The 21,234-nt window shown below is 42.7% G+C and overlaps 1 protein-coding gene across 2 annotated transcripts; it reads left to right on the top strand.

The window, feature by feature from the left end:
• Positions 1-98: 98 nt before the first annotated feature.
• AMPKalpha (AMP-activated protein kinase alpha subunit) lies at positions 99-19,771 on the top strand. Of its 2 annotated transcripts, none has more exons than XM_075671781.1 (15): positions 99-438; positions 1,020-1,161; positions 1,246-1,339; positions 2,712-2,856; positions 2,989-3,076; positions 3,621-3,690; positions 4,186-4,234; positions 5,697-5,802; positions 9,778-9,883; positions 10,887-11,069; positions 11,785-11,899; positions 12,915-12,985; positions 16,560-16,625; positions 16,689-16,788; positions 17,409-19,771. In XM_075671781.1, exons 1-15 carry the CDS (start codon positions 330-332, stop codon positions 17,495-17,497), a joined length of 1,533 nt encoding a protein of 510 aa, XP_075527896.1. In that variant the 5' UTR covers positions 99-329; the 3' UTR covers positions 17,498-19,771. The 2 variants fall into 2 exon arrangements, with proteins under 2 accessions (XP_075527896.1, XP_075527897.1); XM_075671782.1 differs by having other exon boundaries at positions 105-201.
• Positions 19,772-21,234: the final 1,463 nt, after the last annotated feature.

Genomic DNA, 21,234 nt, shown 5'->3' with positions numbered 1-21,234 from the left:
TAAGAGACGGCGCTACATGGCAAGCTGGCTTTTCTTTTTTTTAATGGTGCGCTATGCTACCGAGGGATGGCAGCACCGACCTAAAGAGAAAACAGCTGTTTATAAAATAGTGGTAAACATCGGACGATTTTCTTTGAGTTGTTCATGATCTAGACGTGCGATAGCTGTAGGTTGTAGCCTCAAATTGGCTTCATATGTAAGGTAAATTACGTTACGCATAAATTGTTGCTAGATGTAACCTGAGTTTCCAGCGTCCGCCGACGTTTTGAGTTTCGCACGAGATCAAAAACATGTGTTTAGCTTTGGACTGCTGCGGTGCCTGAGAAAAAATGGCGGACAAATCGCAACCTCAAGGCGCTCAAGGGCAGCCGCTCGTCAAAATAGGACACTATATCCTGGGAGAAACGCTCGGTGTGGGCACGTTCGGCAAGGTGAAAAGTGAGTGCACGTTCCAATACGCCTTGCATCGCGATGGCAATCCGTTACGCCTCCGCATCAACTTGTCCGTGCAGTGCGCTTCGCAGCGGCTGCAACTGCAGGCTCGTTCGTGGAAAAAAACTAAATGCGCAAAAACGTCTCGAGCGCGAGATGCGCGCCGATAAAGCTTCGAAACCGCTGTTGTTCTCGCCGGCTTCTTTTCGCCGAGAATAGAAATTGCCGACCTTAGCTATTTGCTCGCTTTCAGTCGCAAAACTCTCCGGCGTGCGGTGGATCGGAAACCTGCGACTCGCGGATCCGCTGTGTGGCACAGCACGTGATCGCAGCAGCTAAACGTCTCGGCGTTATTCTTGAAAGTGGCGTTGAAGCCGTGGCCGTACTGTCCTCGTCTTGTGGACAGCAGGTTTGATTTGCGCAACTCGCAAGCGAGCTCATAAGGTGACTGACAAGATGGGGCCCAAGGGATTTTTCGTCTCCCTGATGTTGGCTTTCTTGTTGCCTTAAATTACACTGAAAGTGTCTCACATTGCATGAAAAGCGTGCCCTGTGAAGCAGCTGCATTATTTCTTTTGTACCTACAGCGGCATGTCACCAGTTGACTGGTCACAAGGTGGCTGTGAAAATTCTGAACCGGCAGAAGATAAAGAATCTCGATGTCGTCGGAAAAATCAGACGTGAAATACAAAACCTCAAGCTCTTTAGGCACCCACACATCATCAAGTTGTAAGTGAAATCCGAAAAGTCATGGAGGAAAATGAACACCTAGCACAGCAGCATACTTAATATTGCCCATCTTTTATTTCTTAGGTATCAGGTTATCAGTACCCCTACTGACATCTTCATGATCATGGAGTATGTGTCTGGAGGAGAACTTTTCGATTACATTGTTAAACATGGAAAGGTAAGGAACAACATGTATGATTTGACATACAGACCTTCACAAGGTAGACCCAAAGGGTCTTTGGTTTTTGCCCTGTGAAAAGCCTGTTCAATTCAAAAGACGAAAAGGAGAATAACAGTCGGCAAGCATCTATCGATGCGGGATGTTAAGTACATAGATATAAACGAGGTGCGAGATGAATTTTTTAAAATATTTTCCACATCAAGGGATATTACCCTGTGGTAGAGTTCAGGACAAAATAAGCCCACTGCTAGGTAGATCTATGATAGCCCCTATCTAGATAACTGGTAGATAGGGGCTCTCATGTTTTATGGAATCATAAGCACCCAGGTTGGATTAAGGCGTCTATGGTTAGATCTCTAGATATTTTTAATTGGTGCATAATTTCAACTTTGCTCTTGGTTTTCTTGTTTGTGAAACAGTACTAGAATATGCAAATATATCAACTCTATCCTGAGCGCTTAAAAAAGTAGTTCTACAGTTTCTGAATATTGTGCATTACAGTCATACATCCCAGTGATACAGTGAAGTCACTTTGTAATAATGGGCCTCTTCCACTACAATGTGCATTTAAATGTATAAAGTTTGAAAACAGCTATGTGGGGTGTTGATATGAAAATGTTTGTACTTAATGCTATTGTCGGTACACCACACAGTGCATTCAAAAAAGTACTTTGCATGCTATGGAAGTCATATACTTGCAGGGCAATGGGCCATTTGCAAAATTCTGTGAGCCGGCTGCCCTGCAAGGTCGTTTTTCAGCTAAAATATATGCTAAAGGCTATAGGCTACAGGCTAAATTTCTCTTTCTAAGTGTGATCCTCTCAGGGAGGAGGCGTGAGCAGGTAGGCTTTCTGAGAATAACTTGGAAAATTTTATCACCACGAAACACCCACAGTGTAGAAGGACATGCAAATGTTTAGCTATGGTAAAGGTGAAGTTGTTGAATGGGAACAAGATTTTGTTCTACAAGTCCGTGGTCAAAAGCTTTTGGTTGGAAAATGGCCTTTCTTAGAGCACATGAACAGCACCATTTCTGCAAATGGTTCATTGGTTTTAGATGCATTGGACTGGCTATAGCAACTTCCCGGAATACTACATAATGAAGTACGCCCGGCCACAGAATATTACAGACCATGAAATATGAGAAAAAGCAAAATATCTTGCAACCTCACGACACAGCCTGGTATTTGCATTTCGGGCCTCGACTAGAATATGTTAGCAACATTGTCATATATAGTTTTATTGGCTATTGCTACATGCTTCTCAGGAGTTGAACGTTTTCTGAGACCCCGTAGTGCAGAAACTTTTGTGGCCGGGTGTACATTGCAAGTAACCACTAATACACTGATCTGTGTTCTTCTTTTTCCAGCTCAAAGAGTCGGAAGCACGTCGCTTCTTTCAACAAATAATTTCGGGTGTGGCATATTGTCATCGTCACATGGTAGTGCATCGAGACTTGAAACCTGAAAACCTTCTCCTCGACCAAAATCTGAATGTCAAGATTGCAGATTTTGGTGAGTTTATGCTCAGACTTTTGCCCTAAGGAGGCAAAACGTGTGTATGTACTGCACCAAAAGCTTCTGTCAGCACCTGAAAGTTGTGTGCTTTGCTTGGTGACTGACACCTTGTATTCTTGGCATCACAAGGGCTCTCCAACATGATGATGGACGGTGAATTTCTCAGAACGAGCTGTGGATCCCCCAATTATGCGGCACCCGAAGTTATTTCTGGAAAGTATGTAACTTGTTCTGAGCATTCAGATTACAGTGTTGAACCATGATTCTTGCCTTGTCATTCAGGGCGCATACTGGTAAGCAGTTGGATATTGCATATCATAGTACCCATGCCACAAGGGCAAGGTTAATGTTATTAAGAGTTTAGGACACATTTAGGTTAGGGTAGGTTAGCTTCAGTGAATGCAACAAGATTTTTTGGCAATTGTAGTATCATCTAAAAGACTTATGTAACAGTTTAACAGGCAAAAGTTCAAAAAATGTCAGTAAAAGACATTAAGAAGCATATTTAATGCAGAAATCTCTCAGATTACTTCAGAAATGTGGTTTTCAAGTGCATTCATAGCTGATGACTTGCGAGCAAGAGCATGCATTCGATGGCTGAATGTGTTTTATGTATGCACTACACTGCTATCAATTTTAAGGTCGTTAAGTATGTCCATGTGGCTCCGTGTGAATAGCTTGAAAGCTTAAGGCATGCATCAGTTAATATAAATTTTTTGTGGCCACTTGGTACAGGTATTACATTGCATCTGCGTTTGCAGGCTTTATGCTGGCCCAGAAGTTGACATCTGGAGTTGTGGTGTCATACTGTATGCTCTTCTTTGTGGAACGGTAAGTGTTTTAGCTTTGGCAGCTCATACAAAGTATGTGCCATTTCTTTACCTACATGATGTAAAGCGGGGTTTTCATGGGCCATTTTAATGAACAAGGCCCCATATTCACACTTCTCAAACATAAAAGCACTTCCTTGTTGGCTAATGTTCAGGCATCTGCCGCTCATGATCGTTGTGAGACGATTACCACAGTGACGGCCAATCTTAACTGGCAATTTTGTAAGGAAATCTTCGCGAGTACAAGCCCAGGATATTTACAAAGCAGCTCTTCCACTCTCTGCACATAAGTAACGCTTTTGTGAATCGACTTTTCATAAATGTAACCAGAAAGGGACGAATTCATAAAAGTGCATCGAATAGGCACCTGAACAGTTCTTTGTAATAATGTTTTTCTGTCATCAATAAACTTAATCTAAATCTGCAGTTTGCTTATAGAGTTACTGGATGTTGAAATAGTTAATGTTTATCTTGATTTTGTACTATTGCTTTACAGCTTCCATTTGATGATGAGCACGTCCCAACATTGTTCCGCAAAATCAAATGTGAGTTTCTAATCCTTCTCATTAGTTTCTTGCTGTTTGCGTATTGATGTTCAGCTCTGGGAAATGCAATATTTTAGAACTGTAAGTGGAGGTGAGCATTGCTCTTATATTTTTACACTGATTACTATTACACACATTTAGAAAAAATGGTCGCTTGCAGTTTGCGTGATTCTGTCCCGTCAGCTGAAGTACACGAAAGAGCACAATTACTTGAGAAACAAGTTGCAATGTTTGGTTACTTATTTGCAAGGTTTCACTAACTTACTTTGGGGCAATGTCCCCTAGTACAGTAGAATTGAAGGCTGTCAGTAATGAAGTCGTGTCCATTTAACAGAAATTCTTAAACATTTAAGATAAACAGCCCCACAATCTGACAAAAGAAGCGCACTGGTGCTCTGCTTAGTTCTGCTTCATAGTGCACAGTGTTTACCTTTCTATTCTCATTTGTTTGGCACAATTGTTTTTATTTTAGCCGTGCATCAACTAGCCCAAGTCACCATGCATTAGCTTCTTTTTTTTCCTTACATGGGCATGTGCTATTCCTTTGTTTTGGTGAAGTCAAGTTTTGAATTAGCATTGCTGGATCAGGAGACATCTCTCATAGGCTCCGCAGAATCTTGATTTCTCCTGCAGAGGCTTTAAAGCTAACCTATCTGGGAGATATATGTATACATATATATATTTTTACTTTCTAGTTACTTGTAGCATTTGTAGAAATGGCCGTTTTCCTATAGAATATTAAAATGTTATTATGGCAAAGTTACATCCAACACATATATTCGTTATATTTATTGTTAGTATAATAAGCGTATTTTCATTACACGGTGATATCGGCAAGAAACATTTTAAATTTGCTTCATTATATACAGGTTTAATTGTACACATACCTGCACAACAAAAGAATTTAGGTGTCCCCGATGGCAGATTTGCCGCATCTTGCAACGCAGCAGCGAGAGTGACAGCTGACGAATACGTCGTGGTTGACGACGACGTGATGATCTGCTGGGAACTGACGATGGCTGACATCGTCGATGGGAAGGAGGCGAAGGCCAACTAAAATAGCAGTGATGAAGAGCCTGCAGGCGAAACGAGAATATTGACAAGCGAGGCAATAGCAGCATTCGGCGTTCTGTAGATGTACATTGTGTCGCTCCTGGGTTTCGCAGTGGAGCATGTCGTGCGATAAGGTTGGCTGCAGTTGCATATTGTATTGGACGAAGTGTCCAGAAGAAAATTACCGACTTCTTTCATTAAGTATCTCTTTAATTCATGTTAAATAAAGGTTTTCCTTTTCTGAATGTGCTTAGCTTGCTCTATTGCGTGCGATACGGTGCATGACCTTTACAACGAAGTGACCTGTATAACGAAAAGATTTTGGAGGCCTCGAGCTCTTCCTTATAAAGGCGGTCGACTGCACATTGTTCATTTGCATCGGTGACATGAATGTCATTCACATCTGCAGCTGGCATTTTCCCTATCCCGGACTATCTCAACAAGTCGGTTGTCAACCTGCTTGTCCATTGCCTGCAAGTGGACCCTATGAAGCGAGCCACCATGGAGGATATCAAGTGAGGCTCCCATGCCCCCCCCCCCTTTTTTTTTAGGGTAATGGTATAGGATTGCAGTAAAAAATTGCCAGCTCTCCACTTAGCCATTCATGAACTGCACATGGACTCACAAACAGCAGAGTCAGTTGTAAGCCATTGTTTAGTCACCTATGCCATAAATAGAGCAGATTCATAATAATGGTAATAATTTAAATGGATCATAAAGTTTCAAAAACTGGTGACTAAAACGTCAACCTCAATTGTTGGCTAAATTCAATGGCAGCATGCTCCCATCAGATAGTTAGTGTTGATGTCAGGAAGTGCTTCCATGATAGCAGCCTTTAGAGAATCTCTAGCATTGCACAGCTGTTTGCTAGTCTCCCTCTAAGTGACACCCCTACATAGCCATGTAAAAGGCTTGAATATTGGGAACTAGGACACCACAGTGAGGGTAATAGTGCCACAGAAGTTCGCAGCCAGCCAGTCTTGGGGCATGCAGGCCCTGTGGGAGCAAGCAAATCAATTTCTTAGGTGTGGCACCTAATGAAATCATGCACAGAAGGTGTGGCTGTTGACTCTGCCATGTGAAGCTGCATCGCAATGGCCTTTATTGCTTTTCGAATATCTGAATGGTATGTGGCCACTGGGAGAACTTATTTTTCCCAATAACAAAGGATTTGCAACATTCAAGAAGGTGGCAATCTTAAAATGAATGTTATCAGTGTGTAAGGCGACTAGGACAGCATACGGTTTCATCTCATGTGTCAGACTGGAAACTGCTACCCTGGAAAAAATGTGCTGGATAGTTAAGAAAGGGTGCAAATAGACGGATAATGTTAATGTATATGGCAATTCAAAGCCATGTCCTCCAGTACTTGGCACATCTGTGGGGCTATTCTGTAAATGTCCACCTAGTGGACTTGTCCATTTCGTCTGCTACTGAAGTGCTAATTGGCCGAAACCACCTATCTCCTTCTGACGTGTAATCCAGCCCAGCCAATCAGGACTTCAGCAGCAGACAAAATGGACATGTCTACTAGGTGGACATTTACAGAATGCCACCCCTGGTGCATGGCTTATTAACAACATCAACTTGTATAATGATTAAATTATGACTGTTCATGAAGAGCAATTAACATTTAGAAGAAAGGCGCTCATGATAGGTCCAACCCTGGTATTGTAGAGTTCCCAATAATTAGTAGAGACGAAGGTGGGTGCCAACGGCACTTTGCCTCGGCACACCGCGGTTGGCGCACGCCTTTTCAAGAGCCACAGGGAGACAATGGGCAACAACCATGTGTAGGCTCCGAAAGCATTTATTGTGCTTGCAACTAACACTTCGAGCAGGCCAGCTAACTATAGTTAAAGGAACCCTGAAACAATTTTGAAAATTTTGTGCAAACATACTGAATTGTTAGGGTAAGTCCTTCTGATCATAAGGCGACACATTTAAGCACTCTGCATGTAATTTATTATAAGGTGTTAAAGATGTGCATTGCTACTGATCGCAGTGACGCCGCTGTCTTAAGTTTTTAGTAGCTTCATTACAATCTATTTTGCTGATGCGCATAACGTCAGTTGGGCATTCTATCCGATTGGCTACCCAGGTTGCATCATTGATCATTTTTCCAACATTATGGTGAACAAATGTTTAGCGTAATAGTGGGAATGTGTCTTAATTGGTTTCTATTTAAAAAACAAGGTAACAGAAAGAGAACACACAGCAAGTGTCATCTGCTTGTACTACGACGTGCTCCATGTTGGTGCGAGCTGCACATTCAATGTTTGTCTCAAGGTTTCTTTTGGCGAAGACCATGAATCGCCCTTATTGCATTGTGGACTGCAAACCTAGCAATTGGCATCCATGTCAAGCTGCAACGCCGTGTCCCTCTGCATGGCAACAGGCGAGCGGAGTCGCTCTAGCACATCATGCTGTCGGTATCTGATCGGCACCAGGATCTGCGCGTTTGTAGCCGTCACTTCATGCCGAAGGATTACAACAACTAGATATTTTTAGCATGTCCGGTATTCCAGTAAATGTAGGCAGACTGGGAATTTTGCTAAATGGGCGGAGGCGCAAACGTAAGTGGCCTGTATGGTACAGCCACCTGGTGGCACAGAGCTCAACCAGACAAACACAGAGCTAACATAGTAACCAAGTGTATTCAACTCTGCTGCTGGTGTAAATCTGTAGCAGTAGTGTAATTTTGCACACATTGTTTTTTAAAAGCTTAAAAATGTTTTAAACTTGGTTACAGCAGTATTATCTATGTTTGATGATAATGATGATTTATTGGCAATAAACAGTCACATAGCCTGCTTGAGTTAATTGAGTATGCTGCACATGCTTTTAATTCTAGCATTTTTGTGTACACCTCCTTAACCTTTTTTCTCTTCCTTAAAGCTTCTCTCTCTACCTTGTACTGCTACCTATGCCTGTAACAGAACCGACCATACCAAGCTCTCTGCTGCTTTTTTTTCCACCATGACTCACGCTAGAAACATTGTTGGCTAATTAGTGCGCGGGAAAAGAAGAGTGGCAGCGGAAATCAAGGTTTGCTGAAGACCAAAGAGATTTGGGCAATCTCAACAAGAACCCACAGTAGTTGCTTGGTGGCTCTGATAGTGCTTACGCTCATTTCGCATTAGCCCATGCGTTTTTTTTTTCCTCTCTCCTAACCTACTGCATGAACTTTTTCAACACAAAGTTTTCCGCACTAGGGCCCACCTTCAAACACAAAGATTTCCGCAAATTCAGACAACTCCAATGTTTCATTTGACCCACTATGTTAACATGTCAAAGCACTTTGGAAGCCACTTAACTTAAACAAGGCAATCCTGGATTTCGGTAAATTACAACTTTTTGGCTTCCCAGGCGAAGCAATTTGGCCAGAAATGATTGATTGATTGATTGATTGATTGATTGATTGAAGTACATTTATAAACCATAAATAGTAAGAAAAGAAAATGTACCCATATATGATATTCAGGCACATGTACTATGTAGTATGTTACACCAACTGTGTTTGATATTAACTGACTGCTGCTGTGCAGTGTCATCGCAATTAGAACTACATAGTAATTACATGAACTTGTCAATATTGCTGCTCAAATGTAAGCAGGCATTCACATCTTATTATGTATAAAGGTGCAGTCATCTTTCGGACCATATCTTAATCAGATTCTGTTTGTTCAACTTTCGGGTATGTCGGACAAGCATATGTGGTCTCGAAAAGCTTATATTAATACTAGTCGACTGTATTGATCATAGCTACATGCCCTATGGGCCAATGGTTACCCTTAGTTGATAATCCTTTATGTTTGGTTGTTACTTCTGAAAACAGTAGGGGATATGTACTAATGCGCACATATTTGCTCGTGTTGACGTCATTTCACTTTTGATTAAAGGGAGTATGTGCAGTATGAAGAACAGTGAAGTTATCCAATGATGTTGAAACAAAGCAGCCCTTTTACCTGTCATGTGGACAGCCACACTAATCATCTCATTCCAGCTTCACTCATAAATCATAGGAACTGTAGTGTATACTTATTCTTCATTTGTTGAAAATAATTTGATAGCTTTTTCATTATCGTCTGGCTTCTTGCCTCTTTGTTTGACGCTAGATTACCACTGTGCATGCTTCTGGTGTGCGAGGTGCTCAATAGATGGCGCCACCTCTGTGTTAGTGGAGCTGGCTGGCAGTTTCGGTGGCAGGGTAACTTAAACCTGGAGTGAAGCCCTCCCTGTGCAAGGGAGAGGGCAGAAGAGGGAACGAATCTAGCAAGACTCCACATTCCAGTCACATCGTCTTACTTTAATGAACACAACATTTATGAGGCAAAAGTAATCACTGTTCCAGTTTCCCTCTATTTCCGAACACATATTTAACACCACATTACAATGTGCTGTGTCTCTTTCTTGTTTTCATATTCACATTGAAAACAGGTGATAGTGGCCAGTGCTGCATATAAATTCCTGTTTCTTCTGTGTTCCAGGAATCATGAGTGGTTCAAGAAGGAGTTGCCTGCATATCTGTTCCCACTACCCAATGACAATGATGCTTCGATAATTGACATGGATGCCGTTAAAGTTGTTTGTGAGGTACAGTGAGATTTTGTCATTTCCCTGCCAGTCACAACTGCTAAGCCATGGCTGAGTGCTTTTGCTAACCTTGTTTACTCGTCCTGTTAATGGTATTAGTGACAATGTCACTTCTCCTGCATATGTAGACCTCAGAGAAAATACTAATATCAGTGACTATGGCATTTTGCTAGGTCATGGGTTAGATTCCTAACTGTGACACTTGCATTCTGCTAAAGTTTATACGCAGAATTCTTCTATAATACTGAGGTTTTGGCGAACATTAAACAAGCTCAAGTGGGCACATTTGATCTGCATCTCCTGACTACAGCGCACATCATATAACAAACCGTGGCTTTGGTGTGTGCTCGTAAAATGCTATCAATGAAAAAACACAAACGTGTCATTGGTGCCAGTTAAACAAAATGTCGAAGAAAACGTCCCACAGAAAAAGGCATTAAAAGGGCATAGAGCAGGGGAAGGCTTGAAAATGTGAGGAACACAAGCACGTCTGATTGTCATGGCAACTGTAGTGCCATAGTGACTAGACAGAGACAGGCCCATTGTTTTCTTCAGCCATTAGATGATTCCAATATGCAATGTACTTGGCATCATGTGAAGTGCTTTTCAGATTATCTGGCCACACTATAGACTGAACATTCAACTCAAAGTGCTTGTTCCCATACATTAGAGACTGATGTCAATATGGCAAGTGGCTCAAATGACAGGACATTAAAAAGAGATCGAATACATGCCCTGTATATTAGTGTCAGCAACAACATGGGAGAGATGCAACACATGCATAATAAAAAAAAAAGATAGAGAGAGACAGAAAAGTACTGTCTATAAATAATAGGCAGTGCATGTGTTTCATCTTCGTCATCCATTGCCTGCACTGTCCACTATGTTTAGCACAAAACTACAATAGACTTTACACTCTTAAGGCACCATTTCTTGCGTGCAATTATCCCCGTTGTGATGAGATCCTGTTTCTCTCTTTCACAACGACATGGTGTGAATGCAGAAGTTTGGCGTGCTAGAGAAGGAACTGCACAGTGCGCTGCTGAGCGGTAACCCGCACGACCAGTTGGCCATTGCCTACAACCTGGTGGTGGACAACAAGCGCATTGAGGACGAGACGGCCAAGCTGGAGATCAAGGACTTCTACCTGGCTTCCAGCCCCCCGCCCACGGCAGCCCTGCTTGACGTGAGTTGCCTTTCAAGGGGCCCCAAAACATCTTTTTTATTTCTTTGGCCTTGAGATACATGCTGGAATGAATGTGGCAGCTTTGGAGGAATACATTCCCCCAAACATTATTGAAATGATGCTGATATGAACGGAGATATAGAAGCACAATGTTTGCCTTCCCCATTTTCCCTCTTCAACTCATCTGGGGCAGCGCCAATAGCAAAGTCCTACTTTAATTTTCTTCTTCTGACGGTGCACCTAAAGTCACCTGTTGAGGTTGACATCTGACAAACATGCCAGAGAGCAACAGTGAATCAGTTACAGGATAGGCAGGGCACATTAACAGCTGCCGCTTCCCCACTTCTTAAAAGATCCGAAAAAATGTGCATGGGCACCAACTTTTTCTCTTGAGTAATTTATGGTCACAAATGTTCGGCTTATAGCTGGTTGATGTCTGTATGCTGTCATGCCTGCTACAACGTCAATTGCCTGCATCACATAAGGCAGGAAAAAGAGGCAGACACCTCAGGCATGGACTGGAATTGCCTTTCTGCATCTGTCACGCTTATCACAAACACAAAACTTTGAGGCTGCTGTACAGCATGTCCTTTGTTAATGTTCTTACTGCATGTTGTTTTTTATTCCCCTCCTTTCTGTAATGCCTTTGGGCCTTGAAAGTATGTCAAATAAATAAATAAATAAACAAATGCTGGTGTGTTGTGTCCTTGTGCAGCAAAGCCCACAGAGGCCACATCCAGAGCGCTTGGGGAGTCGGCAAAGGATGCTCAGCGGAGGCAACGGAGCGGATCGCAAGGGCACCCCCATGAAGAGGGCAAAGTGGCATCTGGGTAAGCCTGCTATGCTTGGTAATCAGTTCCTTGCCTGGTTAAATATTTCGGTGCCAATCAAAAAATCCAACTGAATACCCAAGTAGAAAATTTGCTCAGGATTCTGTGCGCTATATTCGGTAGATTAAAATCAGTTGTTTGCAGTAACCGCCAGACTGAGAAAAGTACTGCATGTTATATTCAGAGCACAATTTTAAATTAACAGCAAGAGTTTTATTCCTCCCTAATTTTTATGGTTCAGAATGCAACAAGTTCAGCCACGAGACAACTCAACTCTGCTGGAAAGTGAACTTGTCGATAACAGGAAGAGCAAGCTTGTGCAAACATTGCACAAAAAAGTGCGAATGAAAGCCAGTGGCATAGAAGAGACTAGCTACAGCAAGAAAGTTGGTCTAAGGGCTTCCAAGTTTAATAACATGATCAGTTGCATCACCGTGCACCCACACACCTGCCTTGGCGAGCACATATTGCTCCTCGGTGTAGCGCATCACAGGAGCATATGTAATATGTTTCAGGCTTGTAACATTTTCTTTTAAATATATAGTATGTATAAGATAGTCATCTGCACAAGGCTGCTTCAGTCATGTTAAGGGCAACCACTGGAGATGCAATTTTGATATATATATATATATGTATGACAGGGTGGTATCCAGCATCAGCTTGCCTATTTCACATTGCACAGTAACCATGCCGTTGTTATAACAGAGGTGTGATAATTATGTGAAACACAGTTCAGGTGGCAGTTACAGCATAATGGTTACACAGCATGAAACTATCAAGCTTACAACCAAGCCACATCCCCCCAGAAAGAGTACTGGAAATGCGCCTTATGTGTCACACCTTTCGCATGAGTTAGGTATGCTGTACCTTACACCCTGTAGGCTGTTGTCATGAAGCTGTTTGAAAAGGAGTAAATACAAATGGCAAGCTGCATGGGTGAGGCTCTTGTTATGCTTAAATTTATTGAGCTTGTATGTTGTTGATTCTACAATCATACCTGTTTGTTATTTGACAGGCATTCGATCACAGAGCAAGCCCCATGACATCATGAATGAAGTCTACCGGGCCATGAAGGCACTGGATTTTGTAAGTTGCACTCTACTGTCATGTGTCCGACTCAAAGTGCAACATCCTTGTTAAACAGGTAAACATAGAGACAGAAAGTGAGCAAGTTGCAGTTCAACATGCTATGGAATAAGTTCCAAAGATTTACTACTGCATATTTTCTGATTTACAAGTCCAGGAAGATTTATAAACCTACAAAATCCTTTTAACAGTTCGTTAAATCTTGCAAAGCTTTTTTGATTCTTGAAAACCTTTTAGCAAGAAATATTACATCGAGTGCTATAAAAACTTTAGAATGGTATATCCATGAATATGCATGATGTACACATTCAATGAGATAATTTGGGCTACGAAATTGTAATGCATCGTGGGCAATGGTTTAGGCAAACATAGTTTGGGGGGGGGGGCACTTGCCCTTCGTCTGGCAATGCTACTGGTCATGGGTCTGAATTGTAGAAACTCAATCAAACAATAGTGTACATTTCTTATGTCTTCATGTCACAGCATTTAGATTATACAATATACAGTCAATGTCCAATTTTTCGTACTCCCTAGGGGCCACGAGAACGCCCAAAAAATTGAGCAGTCCAAAAAAATGAATGCATGCCTTTGACTGTCCCGAAGGGCTCAAATCGCCGCAGGCACGACCAAAATAGCCCTGAAGGCCTGCCAGTACACTTCTTAGTGTATTGGTGCTCGTACTGTGATAGGAGATGGTGGTTGCACGCGCGTATAATAATTGAGAAACACGCACTGTATCCCGTAACAAGTGCCCCTTCCCAATTTTTGTATGCTTGACTGCAATACTTCGCGTATGCTTCTCCGCGTAATACTACAGTATTGAGGTGAAGCTGGCTTTCGGGAACCGACATTATGCAACACGTCGTGCTTTCCGAGCTCCAAAGCCATTGGCGAGGATTATAAAGGCGGAGTCAGTGCCATTGCCGACAGCGACGAATTCTTTAAATAAAAAACACGGCACCGAACAGCGAGAAGCTTGGTCGTGAACGTTGAAGCAGGTAGGCCTCATGTTTCCGTAGTGGCGGCTGTGGCTCCCAGCAGATTTGTGTGCGAGAGTGCCTGTTTGAGACAGCGAGATAATCAAAATGGCTTGGTGGTGGCTTTGGTAACGCCGTTTTGGATCTGTGGTCATGGCAAAAAGTCAGGAAAATTGGAGGGCGAAGTGTTTTTGCATCCTGAATTACACGTTTCTATACATTGGCTCTACAGGATACATGGTGTTGCAGCGAAGGCGTTCGAACAATCGGACATGTCCGATAAAGCAGGTGTCCGGAAAATCGATCGTAGTCTGTAACATTTTGAGAGGCTGACTGGCTAAATCGGTAGAAGCACAACCCTGCAGGAAGACATAACTCTCTTGCCAGAACTATTTCTACCCTGTGTCCTGATTGAGCGCATTCACATTAATAGAAAGTAGAACATCATGTTCAATGTTACGTCATGCAGAAGTGAAATAGCTGCCGTTTGCCTATGTGATGAAGATTATACAGCTATCCATCTGGAGAACCATCACTTGCGCACAGGACCGGCTCCTGAACTTTTGGTGCCAACACTGGCCCAAAACACCCGCATTTCTTTCATCTGTTTCTTATAAATAAAAGCCTCCGTTACAGTTTGTCCTACATGACAGAAGCACAGGTACAGCAGTGCCTCAATAAATTAACTTAATTCCTTCTGTGAGCGAGTTTGTTCTGTGAGGATATATGTCCTCGTTGCTTCGTGCGGGAAATCTAATTCATTCCCTCCCAGACATTGGTTATATCAGTCTGGAAAAAAAAGATCGGCTGCGGCTTAGCTCAGCTAACCCTAGAGATGCAAAGCGAAAGCTTGGTTTAGCCTGGTTAAGTCTTGGTTTCACTTAGTTAACCTTTGATTTAGCTGTAATTATTATACTTAGGTATACAATCATCGTTAAGCCAGGTATGATGGCTGTGCCTAGGTTAGTGGCCAGACATGACTGTGATTATGCTTGGGTAGATATGCATCATTCGATGGTACGACGCCTGTTGTGCCGCAGGGAAAGCGCAAGTGCTAGACGTGCAAAGAGACGCTGCGAACATGCGCAGCGTTGAAGCACAAACGGACAGGGTGCCAACACAGACAGGGTGCGAATGCGGTCGCTACATTGATCTCGACGGTGCAACGTCTGTTGAATTCCGGACTCTCTTCAGTGCAGCAGCTCGCCAGGCAATATCCGCGGGGTGGTCAGATGCCACTTGGCGACGACGGCTCAAAGCCTCCTGCTCCCGCGCAACGCTCAGAGATGACGACCCGACCTCACTTTCATCCATGGCCAAGCTCGTACTGACTAGGCAAGCGCAGCGCTCCTCTTAGCCAGGCACGCAAGGAATCACGTGGTCAGGCGGCAACCCAGCTGCGGAGAGCGCTTGCGCCAAGGTGGCGGCGGAGCTCGGCGCGACGAATCATGTGATGCGTTGCCAAAGCTACGGCCCAGCTGAGGTGAAGTGAAGGTCAAATTGCTGGCAATGGTGAAACTCTGTTCAATGCAATTAGTAAAGCTTTCACTTTAAAATATTAGTCCAAGGTAATCACCAAAGGAGGAGAACGTTCAAGATCCAGAAAAAGGTGGTGAAGGCAGGACTATTATTTATAGTAATAGTATTTGTATTCATCTGCACTTACATAAACACTTTGTGAGTACGAGTGAGTACCCCTCAATTAGATGAGGCGGAACACACTGTTGTGGAGAGCTGTCTCCTGTTTCTGTCTTGGCCTTTCTTAATGCTTCAGGACAGAACTAAGCCAGTCACCTGCCTCCCTTTTTCTTCAGCAAATTTCTGAAGAGCAAGTCTAGGTCCTGGAAACGTGCAGGCGCACCTGCACGTCTTATTTGTTTAGAGGAAATGGGCTCGCTCTGGAAGTTGAAGATTGCAAGCAAGCCCAGTTCCCTCTACAAAACATTTGCCGAGCAGTGCGTCCGCTCAGCCAGGCATCACTGTAGTCTATGTTTCCACCAAGAGCTTGGGCCCAGATTCAAACGCAATTGGCAAACAATGGCACTCCGACAGGATAGTGGCAAGGTCTTGTTCATGACATATAATTTTCTGTGATATTTCAAGTTGCTTGTGTGTGTTTTAGTTACTTTTAGAAAAGCGGTTGCTGGTTGGTACATATTTGTACAGTTGAAACTCTCATTAGTAGACACAATTTCATTAAGCATATTTAAAGAATACTTGAGTAGAAATTTGGTCAGTAATCACAATTGAATGTGAATGCATTGTCGGCGTAATCCAACATACAGCAGTGCTTTCAAAGCACAAACATGAGATCTCGTGTGTTTACATGCAGTGAGTTATATGTTTGATATCCTAAGACACTGCAAGGCACAATGTAGCAATACCAAAAGACCCGAGGCTTTTATTTTTTAATTCCTCCCGATATTTTTGGAGATCCCTCTAAGGCATCTTCATAGCCTGTGCACTGATTTGGGATATGGTAAACCCATTCAATCCATAATCAGTGGTGACCTGACCCCTCTGTGGTCATCTTTCCCTATGTGTTTAGTGCTCTGATTTAAGTGTTATCAATAATTCTTTCCCCCTTTTTAATGCAGGAGTGGAAGGTGGTTAACCCATTTCATGTTCGTGTTCGCCGAAAAAATTCCACCAAGGGTCGCCCGGTAAGAAGGCAATCAACGCCTTTCTTGTCATCCGAGGAGCTAACTGCGCTTTTCTCGCCATAGGTAAAGATGAGCCTGCAGCTCTATCAGGTGGAGTACAAGAGCTTTCTCCTGGACTTCAAATCACTTCCCGCCAATGAAGAGGCTGCACCACAGGACCCAAGTAAGTTCCATTTTAAAATAAGAATTGTGGGGTTTATCGTTCCGAAACTGCACAATGGGTTATTGGGGATACTTAATGGAAGGCTCCGGGCTAATAGTGACAATCTGGGTTTCATTAAAACATGCACATAAATCTGAGTACACACACGCAATGCAGCTGCCACAGCCAGGAATAGAGCATGCGACATAGTGCTTAACACCAGAACAACGCAATTTGCAAGACCAATGCCTAATGTGAGTGTGCGGCCTCTGTTCTTAGAGTTGCATTGTTGCTCATTTAGTGTCAGCGATGCATTATTATGGGCATGCTGTGTGTTGTTTCACTCACTCTAAAAATTGTCTTGTGGAATGACAAATGCCCTTGTTTTCACTGTTTTCAAAAACACCTCAAATGACTTAATTTTTTATGAATGTTTATGTTTGTGAGCAAACTATGGGATGGCAAGGAATACACCCCAACCTCTGCAGCACAGTATGACATTGAATGTCTTGCACTGGTGCGCTGATGCTTTTTTGTGACCTAGCTACATATTCTTAAGCAGTCTCAGATGGCACAAATGCAATTTGCTTTGTATTGTTGGCCTTGTGCTTCGCACACTGCTAGTGCTTTTTCTTCCCCAGGTGTTGCCGAGACAAGCTACAACCAGATCCACAACACTATGGAATTCTTCGAAATGTGTGCCGCACTCATCACGCAGCTGGCCCGCTGAGCACACACTACGACAGTGTATAGTGCCCCCCATGATGGCCTGCTTGACGTTAAATGTTGCCTCCCCATGTCAGGCTGTCTAGATCGGGCTAGTGTGCCGTTTTTGCCAGAGGTGCTGGTGACTATCTGTCAATGTAAAAGATGCAACCAACATTCGTACCAAGTCTTTCTGTGGTGCCAATGTTTATCTTAACATTCTCCAATTGTCGGAAGCAGTTTTGAGTGCCACGAAGCGCGGCACTTGCTTGCCTCTTTTAAGAATGCCAAACGTATTGCGAGCCGACGTTCAGTCGGATCAGCGAGGTAAAACAAAGAAGCTTAGAGTGTACTTGTTAAGCCCTGGTATATGCTCTCGTATATTTTTTTCTTTCTTTTACAGTAGTATGAGTAGTATAAAAGCTGAATAATGCATAATGATGCACACAGAAGCCGCAGGATCAAAGGTTACTTGTTGCTGTTACGCCAGGCTTCAGCTATTACGACTCACTCACGCAGTCTGCTTACCCCTTCGGCACATTTCTTTTGACTTCAGCATCAACCCACTCAGCTTTCATAGAGCCAAGGAAGCCTTAAGCAGCACACTAGCCAAATCTAGTCGCAGAGTCCAACCCTTCTTGGCAAACTGCTTATGTAAGTGTTTGTCAAAAGTTTCGAAGCCACTGGTGTGCATGACCACACATCTGCTGTCAATTCATGTGTCGTGGCCCTTGTCGAATTTTGCTCTAAAGCCCACGAGATGTTGAGGCACTGTGCTCCTCACTCACAGCCCATCTCTTATGCAAGTTGATTTTCTGGAAACTTGACTGCTGCATCACTTTGACCTTGACGACTATTAACATTGAGCAGAGTTTGTTCATTCACCAATCACAAAGTGCACTCGCATGAGAGAAGTTTTGTCATGTGTGGGCCTTTATGTTTAAAACCCCCAAGGATGTTACAGTAGCCTTGAAACATTATCTTGTTGCTTTGAAACTTTTGGCAAAGACTGTACCTGACCATGCCATGTTGTACAGAGAGAAAGAATGGATGTAGAATGCGTTAGCTTTGGTTATAGTTATTTTTTTGCCAAGGTCTACTAAGCGAGAATAAGCTTTATATACTGGCAGCGCAAGTATTTACGGTGCTGCCATTTTGTGATTTAATGTTAATCCTGAAATGTCACAGGCTGTGCTTGTCACTGCTGGATATGCTTACGTGCGAGCATTTTGCTATGGGTGCTACAAGTGAAGTTTGCACAAACGTAGAGAACCTTGACTGTTACATCCATGCAGCCTTACATTAATTACATACGTAGCCACTTCTTGTGAGGACATGTTCGTTAAGACTTTGAAGCCCACTTTCTGTGTTGGCATGCTTTGTTAACGTAGTCACTTGTGTTTCTTTATAGCTGGTTGTCTTTTCCAGTACTTTAACTCTCCTTGATTTGCTGTGCAATTGGCACTGTGGTTTGCCCCCATTCTGTTACAGCAAGATGTCCAGCTTACATTGTGGTAATCTGCAGCTAACTATACCTTTTCGTTCTTTTATGAAGCTCTGCATTTTGTTATTGCCTGTACTTGATAGTGTAAGGGATGCCCAATGTTTGGACAACCCAGTTTCACTGTGTGTGAATGTGTGGAGCAGGTCCGACGAGGTCCAAAAAAAGTGTAAAAGCAGTGTTCATGTGAAAAAGTCTTGTTAAGGACTACATCCCACTTGGGGGGCTGCTCACGATTGTGGAAAGAGCTACCCCCTTCTCAACATGCATATTTTGCACACCCACAGTATTAAGCAGCAACCATAAGAAATGCATTTGTGACATAGTTACAGCGTGATGTCACGTCAGTGTCACACTGTGCACTAACTGCTGTTGTATCAAGGACAAAGGCATGCAAGAAATGTGACACGTGCTTTGCATTACTGTGACAAAGTTGAAACAATAACAGAACATCGTTTGTGTGCTCACATTGTAGAGAAAAAAAATTCGTGTGACTGCTTGTAGTCTGAAAAAAAGGTTTCCTAGGTCGATTCACAACAGCCTGCTCATATTGCTTGTAGGTGGAACTACCCTTCAAACATCTAGCATGTGAATGTTAAACATTCTTTTTCATAGTTGTTTGTTGGAAAGAGTGAAGCTTTATGTAAAAAAAAAAAATACTGCTAGATCTTTGTACACCTGGGTCACGGTACAGGGGAATTTGTTGTTTTTCTTCTTAGTCTAAGGTGAGTTGTCCTGTACATATTATAAATATATAGACAAATATGCATATATGTCAATACAAGAATGGTACCAACAGTTGTGCGTCTGTCTTGGCCCTGGCATAGAATCGGAGCCAGCTGCTAATTTGCTGGGAAAAACTAAAGGGTTTAAGTGTGGGAAGTGAGCAGACATTTTAAACGTGACCACATAATGCAAGCCAACTGGCCGAGATTGAAAGTAACTCTGTTGAAAATACACATATTAAAGACCATCTGCAAGAAGATTCCACTTCAGCTAAATTTATTACTACTAGTATTGCATATACAATTGAAGCAATCTTGTCAAAGCTGTAGAACTGGTAACTGTCAGGCTTTCTTAACCAATTTTAAATAGCACCCAAGTAGATAGAGCACGCACCTGGTGGTTAGTGGATATGAGCCACAGATTCCAGAACATGACAGATTTTCATCATGTTGTGAGCACCAGAGCATTTATTACAAAAGTTACTTGAAGGAACATTGGTGCTGCGGTTTTTCAGTTATGGGAATGACGGCTAATGCAGATTAGAATGCAGCTGCCTTGCAAAACTTCGACGCTTACACCTTGAGCATAAAACACTGATTTCCCTTCCCCTACAGCACATCACGATTATACCGTTTCACATAGGCAACGCTACAAAGGCTGCTCACATTTGTGACCAAAACATTGTTCATCGCACAGGAAAGATACGTGTATGCGTCGTGTAATTCAACGTAGCATAAACTTCCATACTTTTGTAGCAAAAGCTGACATTGACATTGCATGGAAAGCATCAAAGATGCAAGAGTATTTACCATCGAATGAGCAGAGCAACAACTTACGTTCAATTTTTAGCTTGAGCAGCATTGCCTGCGAAGTATGAGAGTATAGTAATCGCAAGTAGTATGTCATCAAAACTCATTAAATCAGCACTATGAGAAAAACTTATACCTGTGTCACACGGGCACATTTGGAAGGCCTTCCAGTCAACGGCCTTTGAAACGCCACAACTCTATCGACTCAAAGGAGTTGTTGCGCTGCTACACGGCACTTTTGAAAGGCCATTGAGTGGTTCAGGCGTTTCTCGCAAAATTTTGTAGTGCTGCGGATCTTTATTTTTGTTTTCATGTCACAAAAAGTTAAACATTAAAACCATTTAAAAGCACTATAATTTCTTTCATGTTTGTTTATACATTTTAAAAAATTTGTTTATACATTGCCATACATATATGTTTAGTTTTTAAGTTGTTGAGTAGCAAAACTGCGGCAACGTTTGTGCCGCTCGATGCGGCTGCCGTTATGGTGTGTGTTCGCACATGTCAAGTGGCAAATACACTTTATTGAATAATGAATAACACTCATGTATAGTATTTTTAGAGCATTTGGTTTGATTTGTTCTTTCTAACCGTGAGTACGAGCACACTGTGAACGAGAGGGCATGTTTGCGCTGTTTCCATTTCCGTTGCTCAAAGGCCATCGAGATTTCGATAGAGTTGTAGGGTGCTCTGTTGACTCGATAGGCTATTGACTCGGCAGCCTTC

The sequence above is a fragment of the Dermacentor variabilis genome, chromosome 10, assembly GCF_050947875.1.
Source record: "Dermacentor variabilis isolate Ectoservices chromosome 10, ASM5094787v1, whole genome shotgun sequence".
Lineage (NCBI taxonomy): Eukaryota > Metazoa > Arthropoda > Arachnida > Ixodida > Ixodidae > Dermacentor > Dermacentor variabilis.
Note: the sequence above shows the minus strand (reverse complement) of the source record. Positions and strands in the feature narration are given on the sequence as shown.